This window comes from Alosa pseudoharengus, unplaced genomic scaffold, assembly GCF_046254945.1.
Source record: "Alosa pseudoharengus isolate Yale_2024_CS ecotype anadromous, Long Island Sound unplaced genomic scaffold, YU_APseudo_1.1 YU_APseudo_1.1_scf_4, whole genome shotgun sequence".
Lineage (NCBI taxonomy): Eukaryota > Metazoa > Chordata > Actinopteri > Clupeiformes > Clupeidae > Alosa > Alosa pseudoharengus.
In genome coordinates, this window is record NW_027468774.1 from 27,821,469 (window position 1) to 27,843,816 (window position 22,348).

At 43.3% G+C, this 22,348-nt stretch overlaps 1 protein-coding gene and 1 long non-coding RNA gene across 2 annotated transcripts; one reads left to right on the forward strand and one right to left on the reverse strand.

Moving 5' to 3' along the window:
• Positions 1-3,210: 3,210 nt before the first annotated feature.
• On the reverse strand, positions 3,211-4,947 carry LOC143101677 (uncharacterized). Its single transcript, XR_012982514.1, has 4 exons — positions 4,827-4,947; positions 4,200-4,347; positions 3,726-3,853; positions 3,211-3,338 (listed from the first exon to the last, which is right to left on the reverse strand). It is a non-coding gene; the product is annotated as an uncharacterized LOC143101677 (long non-coding RNA).
• Positions 4,948-19,364: 14,417 nt separating this feature from the next.
• On the forward strand, positions 19,365-21,724 carry fgf21 (fibroblast growth factor 21). Its single transcript, XM_076266683.1, has 4 exons — positions 19,365-19,491; positions 20,116-20,193; positions 21,198-21,301; positions 21,440-21,724. The coding sequence occupies exons 1-4, from the start codon at positions 19,365-19,367 to the stop codon at positions 21,722-21,724; spliced, it is 594 nt and encodes a 197-aa protein (XP_076122798.1).
• The last annotated feature ends 624 nt before the right edge of the window (positions 21,725-22,348 follow it).

Below are 22,348 nucleotides of genomic sequence, written 5' to 3' on the forward strand. Positions count from 1 at the left end.
GTGCAGTAAATGGAAGATTTTGATAGCGAACGCCACTAACGAAAAACGGAAAATCACCAGGACAAACCACTCAGGGGTGTAGACTACTCTGGAACCATAGGTCACTAATTTGTGCGTTATTTACGTTTGATTACATTTCAGATACGTGTTGGTTTCCTGTAGGCCTAGTATAGCGCTTTATTCTTTCTTTATTTTTCTATGTCCGAATATTGGGGGGGACATTTTGGTCATATTTGAATATTGGGGGGGACACGTCCCCCTCAATGTCTATGGTGACTACGGCCCTGCCCAGTGGCATAGACTAGGGTGATCAGACGTCCCGAAAAATTCGGGACAGTCCCAATATCCAAGCAGTTGTCCCGAATCCCGAATCCTGCCCTAATTGTCCCGAAAATTATACTCAATCAAAATACTGAGTAGTTATTTTCTGATAAACATTAAAAACTGTCCGTAGAGAGGTGCAGTTGCATGCAGCCCCCGACGACAGCTAAGTGTCTGGATGCAGCCCGGCTACTTTGTTTCTTTTTGACGTTCTATAATTAGGCGCGAATATGCACTGATTTCGCGAAGCCGAGGACATTGAATGTGCAGGCAGCGCAGCAGGCAGAGCCAGCGTGTGCAAAAACAAATACGTCGGAAGTTCGGCCTAATTTTTAACATAATCTTATGTCGTTTTAACATAATCTACTTAATCTAACAATTATTTTGTATTCTTACTTAATGACCCATTATTTTGGCAAGGCTTGTTATTAGCGTTATTATTCTTATTCTGAAAGGTCTGATTTACACTGTTACGCAGTTATTTTTTATTTATTTATTTTTTCCCCCACAATGACATTTTGAGTTCATGATTTCTCTGTTGTATTTTGAGGCAGACTTGCTGTTTGAATAAAAATGTGTTTTGGTACAGGTTTGAAAATTCGCTGTAGGCCCCCCTCCGCGAAAAAAAAAAGCGTCCCGAATTTCAGCCAATCTCATCTGGTCACCCTACATTAGACAAAGGCTCCACCACATTACTGTCGCCGCGATTGCGGAGAGGCACACGGTCAGAAGACAGAAGCTAGCGTTACATGGACATTACCTCCAGCCTCGTTCGCCACACCACTAACACCTTTTTTTTTCCCCACAATGACATTTTGAGTTCATGATTTCTCTGTTGTATTTTGAGGCAGACTTGCTGTTTGAATAAAAATGTGTTTTGGTACAGGTTTGAAAATTCACTGTGAATGAAAATCCGACCCCGTGAAACATTATTCCCACCACTGACATTGGGCAAACAATATCGTTTGTGCTTGGTGTAAGCTAAACTCTCACTTTGTCCAGCTGCATCATTGCAAGGCAGGGACGCATCTGAAGCCTCACTAAACGAATCACCGTAATTTTCTGAAGGCAGATATTCCCCTTCAGAATCAGGGTCCGCGAATAGAAGACCCAACACTTCATTTCGGGTAAACTTTTTTGATGCCATTAGACGATAATCTAATGCAAATACTCGCTGACGTTGACAATATCGCTCTGATAAAGTGGCTCACACGCACACTAGCTCCGGTATTGCACGCACTGATTTAATGCGCTGTAGCTCAAAAGTTTTGTTTAAAGCATGACCTTTTTCGGACTCGGGGATGACGTATGACATGTCTGCCATCTAGTGGAGTGGAGGTCGAACGAAATATGACACCCTATTTGACTAAATCGGCCGTTTTATTCAGTACCGCATCTTGTCGAGTAAACTCGACCGTGGCGCCTAGAGGGTTAATCCTGGTTCATCTTTTCTAGATGTGCGCAAAGAAGCTTTCAGCTGGGCTGATGATGGGGAGGGGGCCGTCCATTTCGCGCCAGAGCCTTCTCGTGTGATGCTAGTTCAGGTGTAGTGGGTGAGTGGGGAGCTAAGACTCAGGTCGTGGTAGCTAAACCAAATGAGGAATTAACTGAACTCAAAGACTGTCTACGCTGACAGCAAGCTCAATTAGACGCTATTTTGAAACAGTTAGCCGCTGGACCGGTGTCCTCAAACCCAAACAGTAGGCCAAGCCAACCACCCAGACGGTATCGTTTCGAGGCAGATGGTCGGCCCATCTGCCTGCGGTGCAATCAAGCTGGCCATATCGTAAGGGACTGTCCAGTGGGAGAGGGTAGTCGTCGGCAGGCACAGCGGGTGCATGGTGATTCTGGGCGGGGCACAGCTAATGGTGCACACATCCCATTAAGGGGACCTCAGGGAAACGAGCACCCTCTAGTGTAAAGAGCCAAACACTAGATGGGGGATGTTCAGGCTCAGATTTCTTTCCATTTACACCTCCCTCTCATTCTGGGCTGATAGGTCAGTGTCCCGTGGCTGATGTTAAGATGGGTGGAGTGACTGTTACATGCCTTGTTGATACTGGTTCAGTGGTATCAACCATCACTGAGACATTTTTTAAAGAACACTTTCAGCCTCTAGGGCAAGACCAGCTACGTTCCTGTGGATGGCTACAATTAAAGGCAGCCAACGGGTTAGGTATCCCGTATAAAGGCTATTTGGAATTAGACATACACTCTAAAAAATGCTGGGTTAAAAACAACCCAAAAGTAACCCATGTGCTGGGTCATATATGGACCGACCCAACGCTGGGTTGTACTGACCCAGGCCCTTGGGTTACATATGCTAACCCAACATGCTGGGTTACATAATCAACCCAGCAGCTGAGTAGAAATAACTACACATCAGAGTTAAAACAACCAAAAGAATGGGCTAATCTTTTTTTTCTTCTTTTTTTTGGTGTTTTACTATCAAATGCTAAAAAAAGCTTATTCTTCTTACTTCTTATGTAATAGTAATGTGACAAAACAGACATATCTGATTCACTGTGTTTTTTATTGTATGTCAACAATAAACAATTCACAACTGGCCTGTGGGCATTCTGCAGTGAGAGTGAGAGTGTCACAACTGAAACTGTAGTGCAGTCGAAGGCACAAAATAGTCACATTGCTGAAGAGCCAAATAATTCAGAGAATTTGAACAAGGTGTGTAAGGTGCACCTATACCTTTTCTAAAAAAAGAAATAATAAAAAAAAATTATAATAAAAAAAAACACCCTGACTGAAGGACGCACTGGTCCTGGGATTTCGCAAACTGTCTGGATAAATTCCTGTGCACATGCATGAGCGTACTGTACATCAAAAACAAAGAACGCTTTAAAGCAACCATCTACAGCACCCAAAAGAGATGGGTGTTCCAGGGCAGTGCCATTAATAATGACAAATGCTTGAGAGCAGTGATAACCCTCCCCCAACATCAATACGAATGGATACTCCTGTGCCTGTGGCTTAGAGAGGTATTCAGCCATGTTGGTTCCAACCTGTAGATGAGAGGGGGCAAGGTAGATTCCATTACACACGATTATTGGTACCCAAAGGAAGACAAAGTGCAACTTGACTTTTTTTATATATATTCCACTGCAATGTAATTTTAGCCTGACAAACACAACATTAAAATGTAGTCTGGCCACGGCAGATATACCGCAGATATACTGGGCTCACTAGGTAGTTCATGCTATATTATGTAAAAAAACGGTTAAAAACAGGTATTTAGCAGACACTTTTATCCAAAGGCACATGGACTCGCAGCGAGGGGATTGAACCCCAGTCTCCCGGGTGTCAGTTGGGAACACTAACCACTCCAACTCACCCATAATTATGTAATTTTCAATCTGTTAACTAAACTGAACTGAATGGCCTCAACTTACGGGCTTGGTGTCAATGAATGCCTTTTGACATTCAAGGCTGCTGGGACGGACCAGTCTCCTCCCAACTTTATAGGGACTCGGTGGTATGAGTCTCGGTAGTAGCAGTAAAGCTAGCTCTCCTCGTCTGTCTGCAATATATTAAGAGAAATATGCACACATGATGAAACAAAGTATGGAATGTGGAAAATGTCTGAGCATGTTAGATAGATAGATAGATAGATACTTTATTGATCCCCAAGGGGTCAAGATGATGTTATGACATCTAGAGGGTACATACTTTTAGAAAGTATATATTTTAGGTTATTTAATTATATTTCCCTTACTAGCACATGCCAAAACGTACTTGTACACTTTCTTCACCAAGACCATTAGAATGATGACCGCTGCATGTTCCATTCAAGGATGTCATGATAAACTTTGGAATGGCAGTTAACGTAAATTATTACACAACTCTTGTATAATGCTGTAGAGTACCTGCAGAGAGGTCATCTATGTTTAGGAGCAGGTCATCCGTCTTATCCTTCCTAGACAGGCAGATGATTTTCTCCGAAAACAGCATGTTCCATCTTTCCGTTAGCTTGGCAGAAGCATCAGGATATAAAATGGAGAAATCCTGAGAAATCTACAGATGAGAAAAATGCATGTCACTTGAAGAACATTTATTTGGTAGGTTACATTTGCCACCACCTCAGATCTACAACATATCAATGCTAGTTTGTTAGCATTATTAGACAACAGGCAATTTTCCATTGCTTTTAACACCATTCAACCCCTCAGAGTAAGATGGCAAAGACACATTCATACTACAACGACTATTGTTGTACAATACTACCGCATTGTATATAAGTATATAGTATAAGTATATACTCTTTTGATCCCGTGAGGGAAATTTGGTCTCTGCATTTATCCCAATCAGTGAAACACACTGCACAAAGTGAACACACAGTGAGGTGAAGCACACACTAATCCCGGCGCAGTGAGCTGCCTGCTACAACAGCGGCGCTCGGGGAGCAGTGAGGGGTTAGGTGCCTTGCTCAAGGGCACTTCAGCCACTTGTCAAAGTCATACGGAACACCACAGATTATGGATAGGGAATCTCACCATTCCAGGAGTGTCGACCAAGCGTGGAAACTCTGCAATAATGTCTTGCATTGAATTTGTCCCATTGGCTCGGATCCACTGTGCCGCCCTATGGATTGCAGTCTCCAGTATGAATTCAGAAACCTGCTGCTGTGGCCACAAGTAATTTTTTAGCCACTGTGTCATCTGAATGGCCCGCTCTCCTGTTACAGTCGGTTCTGTGATGAGCAGGAAAAACAAACAAACAAAAAACAGGAAAATACAAGTTCACATAAGAACAGTTAATATGAAAGTACATGAATATTCAGCATATAATAGAATCATACAATGCATAAATATACTTGAACATTGTTAGTGGCAATGGGGTACAGGTGGGGCTTGACAGTTCTGATATTCTAAGGTGGAAGAATGACAGAAACCATTTGAGAACCACTGACTGGGCTAATGCCAGACGAGTTTTACTATTTGCTAGCAGGTCATCTGGGTTTACTTATAAAACAGAATGTTCGCATACATACCTTCGAATGTAGGAAGTAATTCAGACAGGCCCCAATCCAGCAACTTCGTCTGTACAAACGCATCCATCTTTCACAAAAAACACAGCAATACAAAAACAAAGTTAATGCCACATGGGATATGTAGAGACTCAGTAAATTCACACACTCCCGTCATGAGCAGAGATGGCTACTCGAGTCTGAGACCGTGCCAAGTAAGGTTCTGCGTAGACGGGCTCTGGTGTTGACTAGCGTTATGTGAAAATCAGAGACCGACTGAATATTTATCTCCTTTGATAGCACGCAACACATTAATGCAACGAAGCCATGTATTTCAAAGCAACACTGACCATGACGACGGCAAGTTCACCTGGAGCTGTGCGATATCGCATAATGGTAACAGCCTTCACACAGACGGCTAACAAGCAAAAGGCACCTTGCAAAGTGTGTGGCGTCAAAATAAATAATGCCAGCTCAAATAACGTCCAACCAGTCTGTTACAAATACATTAGTGCAAGCAGAATTTAGTAGTGTTTTGTCCTAATGCTATCGATGTCAAATCTATCTACCTAGCTGCTACTACCTCTTGGCAATATTGGCAGTTATATTCTCTCACAAACTTGGAAGTTTGCTCTACATACATCCTGGCGTTACATACGGCCATTGCACCCGACCTGACTAACTTTAGCTGGCCCCTGACAGTGAGCTTACCATTAGCTGCTAGCTTCTAGCTGTGGATGAAATTCTACGGAAGTCTTTTAAGCGAACCTCGCCCAAATTATACCATGACATTAAGGTTGTAACCAATAAGTACATACTAATGTTGTTGTAACAATATGTTGAAACACATATGACAAACGTTAGCCTACCTGCAGTGCAAACTTATTTCAGTAGCGCTAGCTAGATTCTAGCCTTCGATATTATCTTATCTGAGCACCTAGCAGCTACTTGTAGCTTGTATTCTACTCTGAGGTAACGTTAGAACTTTCTGGCAAACGTTAACGGCTACTAAAGATCCTTGAGCTAATTCTAGTAGCTAGCAATTCTATATCGTAAACGTGCTAATTACCAACCATTTCATTCGAAAATTCTAACAACATTTTTAATACTTCAAAATAACATTTGCTAAATGAACCTGAACTTTTTCAGTAGCCATAGGTGTGTAGATTTGAACAAAATCTAGTTTGGTTCTCTTACCATGGCTTTTACTGCCTGTAATATCCGATTTTGTTTTAGTTTAGTGCGTGCCTATTCATGGGTTTCATCAGGTCCCTTTTCTATACAGGTGTATTAATCAAGCACCATGCAGTCTGCATTGATAATTAGGGTGCTTGATTTTATACACCTGTGGAAAGGGACCTCATGAAACCCATGAATTCCCAACGTGTCTCATGGCACATCAACCGTCTCTGACGTTCTGCTGCCTAGGCAAAACGAAAACCCATTTCCCGCTTCTTATAGCTAGGAGATACCCTAAAACGTTAGCAGCTAGATATTTTGACGATATGAAAATGACATTAGAACTAATAACTCCAATGTCCCTTTTTAAATTATTTTGGGCTGGCTGGTCACCTGAAGATATTAAATTAACGTTAGCTGCTAGCACCCAACTGCTAGGCTAACAACCATTCAGTAACGTTAATGTCAATGTGTCTAAAGTTATCATATTACATTTGAGCCACAAACAAATGTTTCCCATTTGAAATTGTTTAGAATTACTCAAGAAAAATGTTTTGTTGTAAATGAACTTACCTGATACAGAGCAGTGGTGTTTGCCTCGCAGTCATTGACGAACATCTGACAAAATGGCGGTTGATATGCAGAGATTTCTTATGAAAAATAGGAGGAGCCAAGTTTTCTCCAACCCAAGGCGTTGGGTTACTAATCAATGAGCGTTTACAACCCAACTTTGGGTTGAAACTACCCAAGCTACCGTGCTTCTGTCATAACCCAGCAGTTGGGTTACTAAAACAACCCAGCATTTTTAAGTGTGTAGAGGTCCTGGGCAAGGTAATTCCTTCTATAGGTATTCTGGTGGTTCAAGACCCGCAAGGCCCTATGTCAAAAGCAAAGTAGGATACCGTCCCGGGGTTGGTTGGGATGAATGTTCTTCGAGGCTGCTTGCGAGAGATGTTTTGTCAAGAGGGCACCAGTTTGTTTACTTCCTCTTCAATGTCATCGGTCCCTGCTGTTTGGAAGCATGCCTTGTTGGCGTGTCAAAGCTTTGAAGATGTGTCAGATTCTGGCTCTTTGGGTAGGGTCTCCACTCCCCCTGGTCCGTCCGTCCGTGTTCCTGCCAGGTCCATGAAGCTGGTGCCCGCCTTATGCAGACAAGGGCTTTGTCCTCTGGTTTCTGCTGCATTCCTTGAGCCAGGGGAAGTAGAGTGGCAGTTACCACCAGATTTGATTATTCCTAGCTCTTTACTTCCTCTTAGTGACGGCACAGTACAGGTCCCTGTAGTCAATGTAGGAAATCAAGACCGGTGGGTAAGACCACGTACCATCTTGGGACAGATGCATATGATTGAGGTATGCCCTGTGAACAAGCAAATCTGCTTCCAGAAAGAAGAGGGCAAACGTGGCCCTGTTGCTTTCATTCGATCGGCTGAAGCTACTATCTCCCAGCCACCTGGTCTTGCTGATATTTCCTGGCCTAACTTGACAGATTCCCAACAGCAGCAAGCTAAATCTTTGCTTCAAAAGTACAGTTCAGCTTTTAGTTTGGGGGAAGGGGAGTTGGGATGTACTGACCTGATCGAACATGAAATCCCGCTACTGGACAACGCACCAGTCCGGCAACGTTATAGTAGGCTTCCACCCTCCCAGTATGAAGTGGTGAAGACACACATCCAAGAGCTACTAGAGCAGGGAGTTGTAAGGCCAAGCTGTAGTCCATATTCTTCACCCATTGTGGTCGTTCAAAAGAAAGATGGGTCCATTCGTCTCTGTGTTGACTATAGGCAACTTAATGCAAAGACTAGAAAAGATGTCTTCCCGTTGCCGCGAATTGAGGTGTCCTTGGACACCCTTACTGGTGCTTCTTTATTTTCAACTCTGGATCTTGCGAGCGGCTACAATCAGGTGTCAGTAGCAGAGAAAGACCGAGCAAAAACTGCATTCTGCACCCCATTTGGCTTCTACGAGTTTCAGAGGATGCCATTTGGGTTGTGCAACGCGCCAGGGACTTTTCAACGACTAATGGAAAGGATATTTGGTGATCAGCGTTTTCACTCCCTTCTCTTGTACTTGGACGATGTGGTCGTCTTCTCATCCACGTTTAGCAGCATCTGGAACGACTGGAGCTTGTTCTGGATAGGTTAACATCTCATGGCATCAAACTTAAACTAGGGAAGTGTCACTTTTTTCAACCGGAAGTAAGGTTTCTGGGACATGTTATCTCTGCGTCCGGGGTTGCAACAGACCCTGATAAGATCAGTGCGGTTAGAGATTGGAAAATACCATCCACAGTCACAGAACTACGTTCTTTTCTCGGGTTTGCATCATACTATCGGCGCTTTGTCGAGGGGTTTACAAGGTATGCAGCCCCTCTGCATAAGTTAGTGGCTAAGCTACAGCCAGCCCCAAAGAAAAGATCAGTGTTCAATACCTCTTTGCAAGACCACTGGGACTGGGGTTGTGAACAGGCTTTTAACACCTTGAAGGAGAAGTTGATTAGTGCACCAGTTCTGGGTTATGCCGATTTCAGCAAACCTTTCATTCTTGAGGTAGATGCAAGTGGGTTGGGGTTAGGTGCTGTCTTATCCCAAGAACAGGAGGGAGGGTTTCGTCGACCCATTGCCAAGTAGGGGGTTGCGACCGACCGAACGTAACATGACTAATTACTCTGCCATGAAACTCGAGCTGTTGGCTCTGAAATGGGGCGTGACAGAGAAATATAGGGACTACCTTCTTGGTGCAAAATTCACTGTTTTCACCGACAATAATCCATTCTGCTATTTGCAGACAGCCAAGCTCGGTGCTGTAGAGCAGCGCTGGGCTGCACAGCTGGCTCTCTTTGATTTTAAGATTGAGTACCGGCCTGGTGTGTGCAACAGGAATGCAGATGCATTATCTCGCTTGCTTGCATTCCCAGCCCCAGGAAATATAGAAGAGGTGACTCCTGGAATTACTGTCCCTGCAGAGGTCAAAAGTATCATGGTCAACCACCTCTCAAGTTTAGCAGACATCCAGGCTATAGATGCTTCCCCTGTAAGAACCAGGGCTGACCTCCAACTCCTTCAGTCCGAAGACCCAGTGCTTAGGGCCTTCTTGGTGTACTGCTTTACATGACAATCATGGCCACCAAGGAGTGGAAAGGACCACTATCCTTGTCCGTCAGCGGTGTTATTGGCCATCCATGCAAAAAGACATTTAACGTTGGTGCCATGAATGCCGGCGGTGTTTGGTCGCTAAAGCCGTGCAGCCCAAACTAAGAACATTCATGGGTAGCCTATTGGCCTCTAGGCCACTAGAAATATTAGCCATCGACTTTACCCTGCTCGCTAAGTCCAGCGACGGGAAGGAAAACCTTTTGGTCGTTACAGACGTCTTTTCTAAATTTGCCCAAGCCTACCCTACAACAGATCAAAAGGCAGCTACTGTTGCTCGTGTTCTTACTGAGCAGTGGTTCTATACCTACGGCGTTCCACAACGTATTCATACAGGGCCGAAATTTTGAAGGGGAATTGTTTCAACGGTTGTGCCAACTGTATGGCATTCAGAAGTCTCGCACAAGTCCATACCACCCTGAGGGTAATGGACAATGCGAACGATTCAATCGAACGCTGCATGACCTGCTTCGCACCTTGCCCCCATGGGAAAAGAAAAGGTGGCCACACCATCTGCCCCAAATCTTGTTTGCATATAACACCACAGCACATCAGTCAACTGGGTTCTCGCCATACGAACTGATGTTTGGGTGGAAGCCTTCTCTTCCAGTTGACTCCCTTTTGGGTACAGTAGAGCCGCCGTCTGAACTGACCACCGAAGATTGGGTGAAAGAACATCGGGAACATCTTTCCGCAGTCTATCAACAGGCCCGAACTCACCTCGAGGTAGCAGCCGCGAAGCAGGCACGGCATCAAGCCACCCCCCTGCCCATCTTGCCTCCAGGCACCCTAGTGTATCGCCGGAGCCACTTGCCGGGTCGTCATAAAATCCATGATTATTGGGACAGTGTAGTGCATAAGGTAGTAGGGTGTTTGGATGAGGTTGGTACATTGTACAAAATTAGGCCGAGGGATCAACAGGGGCCAGAAAAGAACATCCACCGGCAAGAGTTGCGTCCTTTTCCTGTTGACCCCTCTCCAACCCTACGTACAGATAGTGTCCTTTACAAGAGGACCCCAACTGTAGTATAGAGGATGGTGACCTTGCACTCGTGGTGGCTGTCGATCCACCTTGTTTTGAGGGGCAAGTTGGTTCTATTCCTACCGCGGTTGGTGAGCAACAGCCTACCTCTCCTTTACAACACGAGCTGAGCCCTCAGGTCGAGGATGACCAAGTGGCAAATGTCCAAGGCTCTGATGGAGCAATACTGGCATCTGGGAGTAACCTAGTGCCAAGAAGGACCACTAGAACAACAGCAGGCCACCCCCCAAATCCCTATAACCTCCCATGTACTTTGGTTAGACGACCAGCGGGAGATGTGGGGGTGAGTGTTCATGCAACCGCTAGTGCTCACAGTGTGGTTTTTAGGCCTTGGATGTAGTATTTTGTCACTTGTCACCGAGACGGTGACATTCAGGGGCGGGTGAATGTAGCGGGTACGATGGGGGAAATGGGGAATGCAGCTACCCTTCTTTCAGGTGCTAATTGATTAGATCAGGTGGTACAGCGCTTTAAATAAGCCAGCTGACTAGAGGACTTGAGAGCGGTCTGTTTGAAACGGTGAATCAGGAAGTTGGTGTGTCGGTGGTGCATAGCGGAGATTCTCAGCCTGGGGCGCGTGACTACGAACCTCAAACGGTGCATGCTCCACAGAAACTTCGCTACGATAGAGCGTACACAGCAACTAGTACATCCACACTGGTTTTAAGAATACAGCAGCTACGCCGACATCGGAGAGTGTATACAGCTTTTTTTTGCTATCCATACTGGTTCAATCACGTTAAAACTAAAGCGAGTGTATACAGCTCATATTTCAACCACGCTGGTCATTGCGAATTTAGTGACTAGAGCATCTGCAGCTCACGGTAACCAGCTGACTGCAGTTTCCCATCTAAAGTGAGGAGGACTGCCTTCGTCAGTTCAGCCAGCCACTGTTTTTCCTGAGCTTGGAACTGTTTCATTGTTTGATTGTGTGCTCTGTGTAGCCTATGTGACGGAATCTAGCCTGTCTGCGTCAGTGGAGGCCAGCCTGTCATAGTTTTACCTTCTGTAATATCCGTCCGTCTCTGTGTAACCCCTTCTTAACGGGTGTGCACAGGCACTAGTTACAATCAGAATAATACAATGGCGCAAACAGGATCCCAAGGTCTCAGCGGTTGAATGGCGAGTTGGCTGACAATTCCTGAATGCCAGTAGGCTATTAAACATTTAAATACAATAAACAATAGCGCGGTGCCGCCACTGTAAAAATACTACACTTACCTTAAAGCTTGTGTATGATGTAGTCTTACAGAATAGAAATTATAGAATGTATGTGTAATTACACTAGTGGTGAATGCAGTCACAATGAATTGCCAATACACCCTGGAAATAATGTAATATAATAATAAAATATTTATTTAATAATAATAGCCACGGAATAAAAGTGACAACCCAGCGAGCGAACAATTCACTCAAATGGAACAGGATAAAACCGAACATTAAGGTTAAGGTTAATGACGTTAGCTAATGGTTAGCCAACACAGTTAGCTTAAGCAAAACAGGTACCAGTATGGGAGACAATACAATATACACAACTCAAATTAAATCACCATACACAAATCACAACAATAGTATTAATTATATATAATAAAATAACCCAACCCAAGCGCTTGCCGTTGGAGCTCGGTTGTGCACGGTGGCAGCTCTGAGCTGCAGGCAGGACAGCAACCCTGCAATGCCCGTCCTACTCGTCGGTCGCTCGCGGCGACAACCGAGTGTGTGTGTCAGTGTGTACTCACGACCGGTTTCACTCCACCCAGCCAACGAGCCGATGACCGTTGTCCCGACGGGGACAAGAGGCAGACGGGAGGCAAGCAGATGTCTCGAGCTAGCCAATGTAGCTAGTGGCAGCAGGGCGGTCGATCCACCGGTGGCCTCAGTACCGGAGGTAACTCACTCGCCGGGTGGCTCCGCTGGGTCCAGCAGTGGAGGCAAAACGGCTGCGTCCCTCTCCAAAGGTCAGTCCGCCGGTGTGCTCAGCACCAGAGGAAACTAGCGAGTGCCTCTCCAAAGGTCGGTCCGCCGGTGGGCTCAGCACTGGAGGAAGCTAGCGAGTCCCTCTCCAAAGGTCGGTCCGTCGGTGGGCTCAGCACCGGAGGAAACTAGCGAGTCCCTCTCCACCACAGGAGATCATAAGGCGTCGAGCTAAGGAGTTGAGGGCCTATGAACAACCATTCAATGGTCTCCCTAAAACCAGCTAACACCGACAGCACCCTCTCTCCGTACAGTGTAGGCACGGACTGATGAGCCTTCACATTACCCGCGAATTCGCGGGCATAAACAAATAACAAATAATCATTGGCTGAGTATAAAATTCAAATAAAAGCAAAACAAAGAAATTTGATTGGTTCACACACAGAATGTAGTAAATCACAGTAGCAAGTAAATTACAAAGCATTCTGGTACATGGAGTAAATACAGTAAAGGTTATTACATCGTCAGCTTTTACAGGGGCTTACATCTGTTTGTGTGTCTGTTTAATGTATGTCTGTATTTGTTCTCATAGTGTGAGAATATATCCATATCCTAATTTGTCCATACTGTGTGAAGTGTTGTGGTGTATTCACTCATTCTTTGAGATTGTGTACTGTAATTTATGCGGAACATTGTTTGTTGCCCTGGTGCCAAAATGTGTTATTTGTTTAATGTGTGTGTAGCAGGGCGGAGGTAGATGTTCGGATGGATCCTGCTGACTACGCCAAATGTAGCAGGGCGGAGGTAGATGTTCGGATGGAGCTAGTCGACTACGCCACCTGCGAGGGTTAGGCCCTCCCAGGAACTAATTTAGAAACCTTGTTGGTCAGTTTAGACCCCTTTGGGCAGACAGGTTCACAACACTGAGACTAGAGACATGGTTCTATAAAAATAAAATGACAATTTATTGACACATAACAATAACAGGTCCATTATGGATTGCACAGAGACAACACAAACAGGAATACAACCACAAGAGACTAATCATATACAAGATACACCCACATACAAGCAGGTTGCACAAAGATATTGCACAAGGTCCAATAGGCCAGGAACAGGGCAGTGGGCTCACCAGGGCTAGCAAGAGGCTAACAAGGGGTAGGATCCAGGCACAGCACTACACAGGTGAACACAGCACACACTTGATGCACAGCAATTACAAAGGACAGTGAAGGGAAACCACCACCTGGGAATCAGCTTGCCACCCACTTTGGCCCAACAGCTCCTGGAGGTCAGGCTGCATGAGCACAACCACCTGGTCAGCTTTAAGGTCACAACCTGCACGTATGCACAGAGAGGGGGTTGCATTCACTCAAACATTCAAAACGAGGACAAACACGGTACAAACATAAAACATAAGCAGCAGTAGAAGACAGGGCGACAGCATCAGGTGGCGTGGGAGCAGTAAGCTTGAAGATGGTCAACCACCAGTTCCGGGTTCGCTGAAGTACCGTTGTCCCGTGCATGTGGAGGAGGGGCACGGCCACAGTTCTACACTGACAAACGAGCAGGGAATTAGGGACGCTAGCAGACAATGGGGCACAAACAAAACATTAACAAACACTCGGGGTGAGGTTGCCTACCTGAATTGGATACGAGGCTGCCTTAAGCAGAAGCTCGATCAGAGCAAATGACTCACCGCTGAACCACAAGACAATCGTACTACAACGCAAAAGAGGGAAAGTAGATGTAGCGCAAATAATGTGCTGAAGTCACATCATGCAGATTTCAATAATCTCTTACCTCAGGATTGTTCCTCAAACACCCAACAGGACAGCACCAGCCCAAACAGCCTGCTGCTCCCACGCCACTACCACAAAGTAGGTTCTCCGCAACAGGTGGAGAATTGGGAGACATGCAGTCAGCTGCCTAGATATAAGGTGGCAGGTGCCACCTGGTAATTAGCAAGATGGTCTTCAGCTAAGTCAGCAATTAAGATGAAAAAGGGGCGGAGACCTATCCTGCTACAATCGTCTTTCTTTTATCTGTTCATAAAAGTATATTTTCTTAACAACAGCTCCAATACTGTTCCTTCATTGGGCAGCCTGTATACAGATTGATAAAAGTGTAGATTATCTGGTTAGTGTGCATAAAGACACCCTGTTGGTCACACATGCAAGGAACTGAGGCAAGAGGGCATAGGACGTTGTTTTTCAGGAGTGGGGTTTTTATATTACCCAAAATATTGAGAAGTTAAATAAAGACCAAATTTAATAACTAGGCTTTTAAAAGAGGTCAACAAAAAGGTAACTAAATATAGGCTTGAATACTAGAGCTAGTAAAGACAACCCCGGACACACCATCTGATGTGACTCACAGCAGATATCGCTGAATTTTGTCTGCATTTGCTATGGTTTAAATTTACTTCCTATTCATTAAAATAAAGATGATGATAACAAAATAAACTAGATGTACCGCAGAGCGGTACAAAATATGACCGCCGCCCAGTCCAGCACATTTTTTCCACAAAAATAAATAATGCTGAAAGGCCTATATGATTCTAACTGTCTCACTAGATTTCATTATCCACACACAATTCTCACTGGTATCTGCTAGACAACAAGTACCAAAACATGATTAGTTCATAGATTTCACATGTAAAATTCATTTTATACAACCCCACCCTCCCATCTTGCCTGTTCATAATTCTGAGAAATTCTTGAATTGTGTGCATGTGTGCGTGTACACGTTTATCTTTATGTGTGTGGGTGTGTGTGTGCGTGTGCATGCTTGTGTGTTTGCCTGCGTATGTGTGTTTGTGGATGTGCATGCATGCATACATATGTCTACTGTGTGAGTATGTGTCATACGTATGATTACTGTGAATGTATGTGTGTGCGTGTGTATCTGTATATGCACATGTGTGCACATGGAATGGGTTAACATGACCCCTGGAGGCAAACATACGGAAAAAATTGGTCATCCTAGGCCCTACGGTTCTCAAGATATTCACAGAAAACTGTGTCTGCCCTACCCTCCTTTCGGGGGGTCCAGTACAGCGGGGGGGCTACAGATCAAAACGAAAAACGATGGTTCCATGCTATCCATGTGGGGTTACATGCCCACCAAGTTTCGTGTACCCCGGTCTTTCCCAACAAGGTGTCCCGGGAATCCTTGTTGGTGTACGGTCACTAAATGTACACATAAATTATTTTATTGTAAGGCCCCCCATGAACGAAAGTTCACAAAACTTGCATTCGGAGGGTGTCATAATGATCCTACACTTTCAATTTCGTGCAGTTTTGACCATGTCAGCCAGAGATATTGTGATGAAAACACCTAATTTTTTGCTTTTTAATTTTTAACTAGGTGGCGCTATACATGAAATAAGTGGTAATGGGATGGGTTGACATGCCCCCTTAAGACCAACATACAAAAAAAAGGTGGACCTCCTAGGCCCTACGGTTCTCGAGATATTCACAGAAAACTGTCTCCGGCCACCTACAGGCCAGTTGGTGTATAGTAACATAAATTAATTTATTGTGTGGCCCCCCATGAACGGAATTCCACGAAACTTGGCGTGCATTCTGAGGGTGTCATAACGATCCTACACTTCCAATTTTGTGCAGTTTTGACTATGTTAGGTCACAGATACCTGCGATTACAACACCTCATTTTTACTTTTTTTGTGTTTAACTAGGTGGCGCTATACATGAAATGAGTGGTTATGGAATGGGTTGACATGGCCCCTTGAGATCAACATACAAAAAAAAAAAGGTCCTCCTAAACCTTACGGTTCTCGAGATATTCACAGACAACTGTGTCTGCCCTACCCTCCTTTCGGGGGGTGCAGTCCAGCGGGGGGGCTACAGATCAAAACGAAAAACGATGGTTCCATGCTATCCATATGGGGTTACATGCCCACCAAGTTTCATCTACCCCGGTCTTTCAGTGTCCCGGGAATCCTTGACGGAAATTTGGACATGCGAAAAAGAAAAAAAAAAAGAAATCTGACTAAACCACCGCTTCGCTGCGCGGCGGTCATAATTGCTATGATGTTTAATAAACCATTGTTGGAATACATTTAACATTATTAACATCATTATATCACATCAATTAAGTGTTTTCTGTATGTGTGACATTGGTCTACACTAGCCTACAGCAAAAAATCAACAATTATCAACAAGTTTTCAGTAGCCTACCACTGTAGCAAAAATCACATATAAGAATGTATCCTTTCAATATTTTGTAAATTTTTGCACATTCCAATTTAAGGAAGCAGCATGGGTCATTTTTGCCGTATTTTTTTTAATTATTTACAGCAGTACAGCTGTTACAAGAGGGTCTGGCTTTCCTTTGTTATGATGACACACTTCCTTGTCTCTGGATTGCGTCTTTCGTGTCTTTCTTAACTCCCTCTCCAAAAAAAGTCATGCTCCTACCCATCACAAGAATGTTACATAGTAAATACCAGCATTCCTTGCATCCATCAGCAATATCAGACTCCATTCTCCATATTGTTGGACAGAGTAGCAAATGAGTTTGGAGCCATTATTTGAATGTAAAAGAACTACACTGTGTTGTTCAATTAGTTAGCTTAGGGCTAATTAGTTTGTTGTTAAATACTCCCGCTTGTGTTTTCTTTAGTATTACACAACTTTCCCAGCCTTTTGTTGGCCCTGCCCACATTCAAGTGTTTTTATTTTCATTTGACGCAGCATCCTAACTTTTTTGGAAATGGGCTTGTATATGACAGCAATAAATTGTCAGGGTGCTCTGGAACATCTCAAGGAAACTTCCAGAAGATTACGATGGAGTTTCAACACCCCAAAGTGCTTTCAAGTGGCATTACAGTATATTTTGTCTAAAGCTACCTAATTTGGCAGAGTTACACGGCAAACATCCAAAATCCTCTGACATCTATAAAGATAACTAGCTTGCAAAGGCATTTATTTTGACGGGAAGATGGTGCTCTGACACTTGAAAAATGTATGTTGCTTGCGGAACATGAAATGATGTCTTTGTTAATGTTAATATCATTATTATTTAAAAAGAGCACAGCCATTTATTACCTGCCCACTATCCCTAAATAAAAAGAAAGGTTTTCTGCATAATTGGGCATATTTCCTAGCGGATATGGTCGTAGCGCTGGCCTATTGCATGCCTAAGCAGTTTGAAAGACAATTATCTGCCCGCCCCTTGGATTAAGCGAGGTGAATGGTTCGATGCCAGACTATTTCAATGATATAGGATGGCCCGCCAGGCTACATATTTCCCAAATTGTTTATATTATTTTCATATTTTTATATTACTGATCCGCATTCCATAATCGTAACATAACATGTAAAACTATACTTTTCCAAATAAGGCTCTCTTCCGGTGTCCAGAGTCCAGTGTCTCTCACAGATTTATAGGCAATGACAGACTTTAACCAAAAGGAAAACATAAGGGCAACAGCAAAGTAATAAAAAAAACAGATAAGCTGCTATTTACGAGTTCTTTGTCATCATTGCAAAGGAGTGTGTTCTTTTATGGCAATACAGCAGAGCCAAACTGCATGTATCTCCCTCACTTTATTATGTTTACACTCAAAGATGGGCCTTTTCCGACATGTGCCTGTTCTGGCAAGGCAAGTTTATTAATATAGCACATTTCATACACAGAGATAATTCAATGTGCTTTACATAAACAAACACGCAAAGAGTAATAGTACATAAAAGCATAAAAGGGCAAGTTAAAAATGTTAAAAAAGTAAAGTACATAGAATAATTAAAAGACAAACAAACCCAACTTTGAAATGATTAAAAGACAGCAAATTACTGGAACATATAGCCAACAACTTAACTTTATACTTTGTTATACCTCCAGTTAGGCTGTTGTAGGGCAATTCCACGCAAAACTGTCACGTCCATAACGGCAACTAAATACCATGGCATTGTGTTGCCGTTATGGATGTGACAGTTTTGCGCGGAATTACCCTATATTAAATTTAGCTGTTGATCAGCTAACCAAAACAATGCCTGAAAAATCCTTGACTATCAGACAGTCTCTCGACGGGTTATTAGTACTGTGACAAAACCTCTGTCCGCCTTTGAATTATCTATTGGCACACAACAAGTATGTCCTTTATGATTCTCATGTTTTGGCATAAAGAGTAATAGGAATGATGAGCACTCTGATTAATAGTTTTAGGTTAAGATGGAAAAAATAACATTATAGGGATCCTAGTCAAACAGTGAACAGCAGCACTCTTAATGCACTCTTTTCTGCTCTCCACAATGACAAGGTCCAGGTGACATGTGACTTACAATCAGAGAGGATGTCAGCAGCTGTATCACAGCCATCACACCCTCCAAAAGGATCATGTCACTAATTTCACAAGAAAATTAGGTATTTACTATAATGGTTTATATTTGTGACATTCCCTACAATCATCCTCATTGTCTACGTAAGCGCCTTGAATGTCTGCAAGACTCCAATGGTTGTCAGTCTTGGCACTGCTGACGTCCGTTTTCGGAATCTTCACTGCCTTTTTTTCCTAAGAACTTTGCTTATCTCATTTCCCTTTTGCTCACCAATGAGTCACAATCTCTTAAATCTCAACCCCTTCTTTTTCGAACCATCTGTGTATATAAGTCTCCCGAAACAGTACAGTGTATAAGTCTTTGTCCACTGTACTGTAGCTGTTTACAGTGGTTTTCTGTCGCGATTGACCATCTATAGGTTACTGAGTGGCCACCTTAGGGTATTTCATTGGTACTTTGCCTCAGTGTGCTCTACCATGTCTCTGTGCCTTTCATCTCTTTATCTCCTCCTCCTCACATCACCCTCTCTCTGCTTCTACGTGCAAAGTTCAAGCGTCCTCTCATCCTTCAATGATCAGGTCAGACAACGGCATCTCTACACAGGTAAGGCTCAAAAAATCCTTCTTTACTTTCTTTCTTTGTTTTATGTTAACAAAGATTTTGTCCATGTCTGTGATTTACCTGGATGTGGAGAGTGCAATTGTAACAAGTTATAGTGGCTTAAATGAAGCCATTAAATCAAAACAAGTGTAATTAAAACTCTGTTTTGTACCTATTTTCTAATTGGCCTTTTCCATGTTGAAAGGCTATCAAAGAGTTAATACATTTTCCAGTGAAAGAAACCCTCTTTTTGTTAGTTTGTTTTTCCACCTATGGGGCAGCTGTGGCTTACTGGTTAGGGCTTGGAACCGAAGGGTTGCTGGTTCGATCCCCGACCAGTAGGAAAAATGTGGGCGGGGAAAGTGGTTGAGCACTGCTCTCCCATACCCACATCCACGGCTGAAGTGCCCTTGAACAAGGCACCTAACCCCTCACTGCTCTGGGTTAGTGTGTGCTTCACCTCACTGTGTTCCCTGTGTGTCTCACTAATTCACAGATGGAATAAATGCAGAGACCAAATTCCTTGTATACGCAAGTATACTTGGCCTATAAACCTGATTTACATGTATGTGAAGTCAGAGCAGATCTTTGAAAATGGCCTTATACCTGTTTCTTCTTTATTTTCAGAGAGCAGTAGACAGGCTCTGTTCCTGGAGATGAAGCCTGAAGGTTCCATAGCTGGTTCTCCCACAATGTCTCAATATAGTAAGTTGACAGAGACTCCTCTGCAAACCCTGCACTGCACATGTTTCAGTTATCAATTCATCTGGCCACATATTTGACACTTAATACTCAAAAGCATGCTTTTTCATTTGCGGCACTTTCATGGCTGAACTTGTACAGTAATTAACATTCAAAGTGGTGTGGTAAGGGTGTTCCAACAAGGCTTACACTATACACTGCTGGTTATGGTTCTACAATAAGGAATAATGTGTTTACAAACAATATGCCAAGGCTAATAAGAGGTCACAGTTGAGATAAGAAATTGGGTACATTCTAAAATACATTGGTCATACTTTATTTTAAACAGCCTAAGATAACCCACAACATATCTGAAAGTTACATAATACATGTTTTAATAATTATTTTATAACATGGTGTATATGCCTTTCTTGTATAATACTACATATACTTACCTATGAAGTATGAAGTGTATAGCACCAAAGACAATTTAAAAACTAGAACACCAGAGGTGCGTTCAAATTCCTTGCATGTTTGTATGAACGGATACATTTGAACATTTTTGTGTAAACATTCCATCTTAATGGTAACTCTCCGTCCAACTCCCAACATCCTACCTACTACCTCCTCAAAAGTTCGCAGGAAACTCAAGGAAACAGAAAATTGTTCGCCTATGCAAATGTTCATATGTTTGCGAATTTGAACGCACTTCTGTTCTGTTTCAGTCTATTCATAAAAAACCATCTCCAATCTCACAAAAACGTGTTTTGTAAGGTCACAGTGACCTTGACCTAGTGTTTTTGCCAAAAGTAAGGAAATCTCCATTGCCTTTACATACCACCTTCAAAAAGTGCTTTGTGAGGCTGCCGTGATGTATATGACCACACATCCCAAAAACATAATGCTTCTGGCCACAGCTATCTCTGACATGGAGGCATGAAAAGCTAATCATTAGCTGTGGATTAGTGAGGGAGGAATACCTGAGCATGTGGTGGCACTAAGCATTTTGCATGTTGTCTCCATTCCAGCTGCTCTGGAGCTGCGGTCCTTAAAAGCAGGACATACAGTCATAAAGGGTCTGGCTTCGTCGCTGTTCCTTTGTGTCAACCAGAAAGGACAGCTCAGGGGAGAGGTAAAATCGAAATGTTTGGACCTAGAATACTGCCATATATCTGAACAAAAGTTGAAGCTGTAGTAACAGTACAATACTGTAATTTTCATGCTGTATGACTGTTACATCAATGCTCATAAATCATTGTACTTTTCATAGCCGACCTACACAGCCTCCGACTGTGACCTACAAGAGGTGCTGAGGGCGGATGGATATTCCATCTTCTTATCACCTCACAATGGACTTCCTCTGTCCCTCGGACGAAGAAATGGACATACCCTTTCTAAGTTCCTGCCTTTAGTGGTGGGACAGAAGTATCAGGAACAGCAGGAGACCTTGAGCACAGGCCAGCACAGCACAAACTTTGACTCTGATGATCCCTTGGGAATGGTACAGTCCCATTCCTATTCTTTCTCAAGCCTGAGTCTGGACATAAAGAGATAGGAATTCACAGCATTCATAGATTTTTGGGACATGATAACACATCATTCTGAGAGAGATGTGTGTATTATTTATTGAAATCTCTTGAAACACATGGAAACACCTACAGGCCCCACCGCATTTTTTCAGTTGTAGGCTACACAGAAAAACAATGGTAGAGTCTGTGTACCAGTATAACTAATACTGCCTTCATGCCGGTCGTAAACTCGGAGGACCAGACTTCAAATCCCACCTCCAATAAAAAAGTGTGTTCATGAGATTAGCCCTGAAAAAAAATGCATAAATAAATTATTTGAACAGCCTACTATGGTTGAGGAGAAGGATAATGTCTCCGGTGAGTGTTTCTATCTGTAGTCTTAATTTAGTGATACATTGTCTTGCCTATTTGTAATGAAAGTGAGATTAGTCTCTTTTGTTGTTTAGAATTTTGAAATGTCGACTACGCCACCCAGGGGACTTATGTCACCCATAGGAAAAGATTGACAATTAAACTGGATAGCCTAAACAAAGAACACCAGCACATAAATCACACAGGTTCTTGCAAGAATTAAGTAGAGACAGGATTCTATGACAACCATAAATCATTTCTTTATTTTCTTCTTGATAGTTTAATTTACAATGCAGTAA